This window comes from Mastomys coucha, unplaced genomic scaffold, assembly GCF_008632895.1.
Source record: "Mastomys coucha isolate ucsf_1 unplaced genomic scaffold, UCSF_Mcou_1 pScaffold1, whole genome shotgun sequence".
Taxonomy (NCBI): Eukaryota; Metazoa; Chordata; class Mammalia; order Rodentia; family Muridae; genus Mastomys; species Mastomys coucha.
The window spans coordinates 92,055,717-92,062,685 of NW_022196891.1; the positions used below are offsets into that span (position 1 = coordinate 92,055,717).

Here is a 6,969-nt window from a genome sequence, read left to right on the forward strand (position 1 = left end):
ACCCTGTCTCCTTTATCTCTGTTAAGTAGGTAATTTCTGCTTGCAAATGCCAATTCTCCTCATTAAGACACCTGTTCTCTACAGGGCAAAAATCTCTGTCCTCCTGCATCTGGAGGAGCCAAACTCAACTACACAGTAATGATTGGAGAGACACCTTGTACAGTCACTGTGTCTGAGACACAGCTGCTATGTGAACCTCCCAACCTCACAGGGCAGCACAAGGTCATGGTGAGTGAACCCTCTTCTGTCTCTTTCCTCTGCCCAACCTCACCATGTATGCATGAAGAGAGGTTCCCTTCCACCTCAGTTCTGACTCATGCCCTCCATATTTCCTCATCCCCGTGTCCTACATCAAAATGGATAGCAGTTGGGTACACATAAGTAGAAAGGCTAATCCCAAGGCAGGAATTGCATAATATCCTAATGTGCACCATACTGTTGTAGTCTGCCCTGCCATTGCTCACACTATAACACTGCCCAATATGATAGCATGCCAGGGCTCTATACCTGTGTGTCTGTGTGTACAATGCACAGGTTCATGTTGGGGGGATGGTGTTCTCACCTGGCTCCGTGAGCGTCATCTCCGACAGCCTGTTGACCCTGCCAGCCATCATCAGCATCGCAGCAGGTGGAAGCCTCCTTCTTATCATCGTCATCATTGTCCTCATCGCTTACAAGCGCAAGTCTAGGGAAAATGACCTCACGCTCAAGCGGCTCCAAATGCAAATGGACAACCTGGAGTCCAGGGTGGCACTGGAGTGTAAGGAAGGTGAGCAGGTGTATCTTCACTTCCTGGACTTCTCCTTCTTCACTAATGTCATCACTTTCCTTAGATACAAACCTTGTCTTTATCTCTATCCTCTTTCCTCAAGCCTTCTATTCTACTCTTTCCCAGGAACTTTCCCTGTCCACGGGGTTGGAGAAGACCCAGGGATGCCCAAATGTGAGGAGATAGGTCCATTGACAGTGTTCACTGTTCTTAATCTACTCCAATTCAGCCCATAATTTGGCCAACTGTCTCTTCTCAGGACTAGTATGCCTTCACAGTAAGCGTCTGCCAGGTCTCACTATCTTAGACCAGATCCTTTAATTGCCAGTGTTTGTCCCTTTCCTAATGTTCACATGGAAGCCACAGCCAAGAACGTAGAAGAGCCTTGTCTCCTTCCTAGACCATCATCCCCTAGGATTTGTTTTCTATCTCTGTTGTAGACTGAATGTTCCAAAGGCCATACTTGCTGACAGACAGCCTTGAGTGTGAATGTGTGTAGGAGTGGAGATTGTGTTTTCTCTCATCTTCCACACAGACACATCCACAGGGTAACTGACAAGTACACCTGACATTCTCTCAGGCTGAGGACCTAGCAGGCTCTTTGGGTAAACATCTCAGGAATCAAAACATTTTTTCCTTTTGTGGCAAGTGGCTTTTCACAATCAAGCAACTGTTGGACAATGGGGAAGAATTGTACTGGGAGAGATGGGTCAAAACCTTCCCATCGACCTTATACCCCAGCACAAAGATTTACTCCTTGACCTGGGAAGCCAGGGAGATACTTGGGAGCTCTTCACTGTCTGGACCCACTTGAAGGGTGAGCATTTAATAGTCAAGGTTTTCACATCCTGGTTCTTCTTCTTCCTAGGGGAAGGTGATCAGTTTATTTATTCTGACCTTTGTTGAACTCCAGAAGTTTTCTCCTCTTGCTTCTTTAAATACCTATAAAGGGTATAAGTCATATTGTTCTCTTCTCTATATTTTAGCCACCTTTGAAACTATAGCAGTAAAAAAAAAATAGAGAGATAGATGTAGAAGACATAAAAAGTCTCCATCTTCTCATCACAGTTTGTTACTCAGATTAAATTTACTGTAACAAGTCCCTGAGGTAATCACCAAGTAAAGAGAGGAGAGGAGCTGGGAGATAGCTCCATTACATTCATGAGGACCTGAGGTTGATCCCTACAACCTACATAAAAACAAACAACAACAAAACAGCCAGGAATTGTGGCATGGGCTTACAATTCCAGAACAGGGAAAGCAGAGACAGAAGGATCTCAGCTCATTGGCCAGCCAGCTTAACCTAATTTGTGAACTCTAAGCTAATGAGAATCTGTCTCTAAGGAGGTATTTCTGAGATGTCACCTGAGGGTATCCTCTGGCTTCCAAAGGTACACGTGTCACAGACACAAAGTGCACATAGTGGTTAAAGTGTATAGCCAAGCAAAAAGTCAAAGAGGGATACCCAGAGTCTCACAACCCCCTTAAAGCAAATCCCTAAGATCTCCCCCAGGTTCCATCTCCTCAAGTTCCCACCACTTCTAATAGCTTCAAGTTGGGGACCATGCCTTAGGAGATCCTTAAAGTCCTATAGTAAACAACCTATGGCAAAAACCTAGGGCACCTTCCACATTACACTCCTCTAACCTACTGCCTCTTTCTACCAGCTTCCTCCTTCAGACAATCTTTTCCCTCTCTCCTCTCCCCTGACTTTAATTCCTTCTAAGCTTCCCTGTCTTCACTCACTCTCACAGCTTTTGCGGAGCTTCAGACAGACATCAATGAGTTAACCAGTGACTTGGATCGATCAGGAATCCCTTACCTGGACTACAGTACCTATGCCATGAGAGTCCTGTTCCCAGGCATTGAGGACCACCCTGTTCTACGGGAGTTGGAGGTACTGCCTGTCTTCTAATGATGCAGGCCAGGGGCTCCCAGGAAGTCCAGGGGACAGGATAGGGTTATGAAGGAAAAGAGCCAATAGTTTATAAATGCTTTAAAAATAGGGAGATGAGGGGGAGGGTGGGGAACAGTAGCTTGTGATAGACTTAAAAATAATGACTAGAGGCTAGTTTGTACATTTGTTGGTTTGTTTACTCAAGAGAATGAGTCAGGGCAGAGGAAATTATAGGGAAATTAATAAGCTGATAGATTATCTTCTGTTGGGTCCTTGGGAAGTAAGATAGATCTGTTGCCAGTGCTGTTCAGAACCTCACCACCCAGACAAGTAGAGGGGATCCAGAGGACTATAGCCTTCACAGAACAATCCCCAAAGCAGAGTTGGGGGATAAAATGGCTACAGCCCTCATGAAGAGGGTCCTAGAGCAGGTATTATCACTGTCATGTCCTAAGGGCCTGGATGGACATCCAGAGCCTGTCCCCTGAAGGTCATCCTGCATACCTCAGGTACAGGGAAATGGACAGCAGCACGTGGAGAAGGCCCTGAAACTCTTCGCCCAGCTTATCAACAACAAGGTGTTCTTGCTGACCTTCATCCGAACACTGGAACTACAGCGAAGCTTCTCCATGCGAGATCGGGGGAACGTGGCCTCTCTCATCATGACAGGCCTTCAGGGTCGCCTGGAATATGCCACTGATGTCCTCAAGCAGCTCCTCTCTGACCTCATTGACAAGAACCTGGAAAACAAGAACCACCCCAAGCTGCTTCTCCGCAGGTCTGACCCACAGCATGGGAAAGGCAGTTTTAAGTTACAGACCTTGTCACATAGGCTCCCGTTATCCTCAACCCCTGGAAATGGCTTGCATGAAGGGTTGCTTGTGTCCTTATACCAGCCCAGTATGGAGTGTGATCTTTTGCTGGTCTTGGGAAACCAGGTGACTCTCAACCCAAGTACATGGCCTGTCTTGGGACTCAGCCTGAACCCCAGTCCACTTGTCTCTGTGACCTCACACCATTGGTGCTACCTTTTTGTGGTTTGGTTTTCTCATAAACAAGATAAGAGAAATATCTGTCTCTGCTTCTAGACCTGTGTGCCTGAGCATGGTGCCACTGTTGACTAAAATAAATCATATACTTTCTCCATCTCACCAGTCACAATCCCAGTGTCCAGATACCCTGTGCTTGTGGCTACCATATTGAATAGTACAGGCAAACAATTTCCCATCATCATGCTTAGATCTGATAGACATGCTGGGGCAGAGATTAGGAGCAGATTTGGGGCCCAGCTTCCTAGCCTGGAATTACTAGCATATACCCCTAAATCAGTTGCCACTTTTCTGGTAGGACATAGATTTTAGAGACCCTGTATCTCTTCCTGCACCCACCCTCAGCTGAGGCCATAATGAGTCCAGCACAAATCTAGGGGTCTAAGCAGCAGGAATTGAGTCTGTCACCTCCACTCAGGCTCTTCCTGTACCTTTCTTTGCTCACTGGTCTTGGGTTTTCAGGTCACACAAGGGTGGCTTTGTTTTATAAGCTTTAAGGCCCCATCCTGCCTGTATGAGCACTGAAAGCTCTCATTAAGAGTAGTTGTATTTAAATTAGAGCTAATCTCAAACACAATGCTGGAAGAGGGTGCTGGGAGGGCCCAGAGAGAAAGCTGCAATCTCTTCTGCCTTTGTCACTCTCTCCCAGCCCTTATTGCTAAGCAGCCCTGGCTTTTACTTCAGTCAGAGGGTATAATTTGCATCACGTGTAGGGAGTTAAAATACCCCTTCACATCCCCATCAACAAGGTCTGTCACAGTGCTTTGCTTTGTTTCTTCCCAAGTTCCCATAGCTGCAGCCTGGGTTGGGGGAGGGGAAGGAGGTGGTGCTTACAGAAACGGATCCCACTGTTGGCTAAACTCTTAAACACTGCTCTCCACCTAAAAGCCTAGAGAGCATATGAATCGCAGGCCTAATCATTCTTATTTACCTAGTGTTTTACTGTGGGGCAGGTGTTATCTTTCACATTTTAAGTATATTAACTGATTCACCTTTAATAATTGAAAGTGTGAATTAATTATGACTTTGACTTACCCAAAGTTATATAGTCAGTAAATAATATGGTCTGGATTTGAACATGTGGCAATCTGTGTTTGGTGAGGCAGGTACCTGGCATATACTACAGAGTACTTGAGTTGCAGAAACCACAGAGGACCAGACCAGGCAGATTCTCTTTATCACCAGGAGACCTGAGGGAGTAAGGAACTAGTCCTTTACAGCCTGTGGGATAAGCATTTGTCTGCAACCCACATCAGATGTCACCAACAGTTTGTAGTACCACAGAGCAGCAAAAATGAAATGTCTTGACTTTCTAGACTCTCGGAAAATTAAATCTTGGGGAACAACCTCCCAGGCAATTTCCCATTAAGTATAGGAAAGAGCTCATTCCTGGCCAGTCACTTCCAATTATTGTGGAGTTTGGTTGGGTTGCTAGGGTCCAGTCTTAACCCTATGTTCTCTTACACACAAATGCTAAGCCTAGGTATGCCACCAGTCACCTGTGTAACTGGTCCCTCTACCTTCTCCAGGACTGAGTCTGTGGCAGAGAAGATGCTGACCAACTGGTTTGCTTTTCTTCTACACAAGTTCCTGAAGGTAAGAGGGAGTGACCAGGGCTAAAGTGAATCACACATCCTGGCCTTGGAAACAGCATGGGGACCTGTTCTTCAGATATGGGGATTCCTTGGCATGGCTGCTCCCAAGCAAAACAGGCCTGGGCTCTCTCCCCCCAGCTTTAGAGGCAGTGAGGAAGAGCCAGGCAAGATCCATATTCTCTGACCTGATATGCCCACAGGAGTGTGCTGGGGAACCACTCTTCATGCTATACTGTGCAATCAAGCAGCAGATGGAGAAAGGCCCCATTGACGCTATCACTGGTGAGGCCCGATACTCCCTGAGTGAAGACAAGCTCATCCGGCAGCAGATCGAGTATAAGACTCTGGTGAGGAGACCAAGAACCCCCAGTACCACCTGTGACTGTCCCTTCTTTACCTTCTAGCCAATGAAGTCATTTATCAAAAAGAGGCTTAGGGACCAATCTGGGTATATAAAAAGGAAGGTAGATTTCCTCTCATCTGATGAGCCAAAAGAGCTGCCTGGGCCTCAATTTACCCAAGATGACATTGAGGGAAAACAAGTTCACTCACCATTAGGGACTGCAAAATCAGCAAGGAAAGAAAGAAGTGTGCTGGTCTCCAGTGTAGAAGCTTTGAGGACAAGTAAGGCCAGCACTTGACACCAGTGGATCTTTCTTGAGCCTTTCAAGTGCCTCACACTAAGCTTACCTTCCCTCAACCCATTTAAGAAGTAGATTACCTTTTTTTGAGGAAGGATTAACAACTTGGCTTCAGCTCTTACAGTAAATGGCAGGAAGAAGAGGAAGAAACCAGTCTCAGATAGAGAACCACATTCTTCTCATTAGGAGAACAAACCTTGGAAGATGGTTCTGAGGCCTCAGCTTCTTCCCACACTACCCCAGTATGTCCATCTCACCCTTGATCCCCTACTTACAGATCCTGAACTGCGTCAACCCTGACAATGAGAATAGCCCAGAGATACCAGTGAAGGTACTAAACTGTGACACCATCACTCAAGTCAAGGAGAAGATCCTCGATGCCGTATATAAGAATGTTCCCTACTCCCAGCGGCCAAGGGCTGTGGACATGGACCTTGGTAGGAAGGCTGGCACTGGACTAGAAGGGCAAGAGGGGAGCATGGCTTCCAAAACAGCTATCAGGCCATGAGATAGCTAGGGAAAAGGGATGTGAAGTTCTGCCTGTCACACAGCCCTCACAAGAGCATGACTAGATCCTGGCCAGGTGAAGGCAATGGGAAGCACTTCCCCCCTAGGCTTTGTCCCCTCAAATATGAGACTCTTCCACATTTGTCTTGCCCCCTTCCCCAACCCTTGCCCTAAAAGCTCTGCTACTGACAAAGTTCCTAGGTCTCTAGAGGACACACAGACTGGGTGGCCCTGTCTGCTTTTACCCCCTCACGGCTACCCATACTATCTTTTCCACCCAGAGTGGCGCCAAGGCCGTATTGCCAGAGTGGTGTTGCAGGACGAAGACATTACCACCAAGATAGAGGGTGACTGGAAGCGGCTTAACACACTGATGCATTACCAGGTAAGGGAGCATCCACCCTCCCCCTGCTTTCATCCCGTGGGATCCACTCATAGCTTAGGGGGTCTCTGTAAGATTAAGCACAGGTAGACAGATTGGGATTCAGGAGAAGCACTAAAATAGGAACTG

General features: G+C 46.9%; 1 protein-coding gene across 1 annotated transcript in view; it reads left to right on the forward strand.

Moving 5' to 3' along the window:
* Plxna2 (plexin A2) overlaps positions 1-6,969 on the forward strand; it is a 195,467-nt gene that overhangs the window by 176,986 nt on the left and 11,512 nt on the right. Inside the window, exons 19-26 of the mRNA XM_031339712.1 lie at positions 85-228; positions 535-769; positions 2,524-2,666; positions 3,176-3,444; positions 5,245-5,311; positions 5,511-5,657; positions 6,229-6,388; positions 6,740-6,843. Of these exons, the coding sequence (XP_031195572.1) occupies positions 85-228; positions 535-769; positions 2,524-2,666; positions 3,176-3,444; positions 5,245-5,311; positions 5,511-5,657; positions 6,229-6,388; positions 6,740-6,843 (1,269 nt within the window). The remainder of the gene's footprint in view (positions 1-84; positions 229-534; positions 770-2,523; positions 2,667-3,175; positions 3,445-5,244; positions 5,312-5,510; positions 5,658-6,228; positions 6,389-6,739; positions 6,844-6,969) is intronic.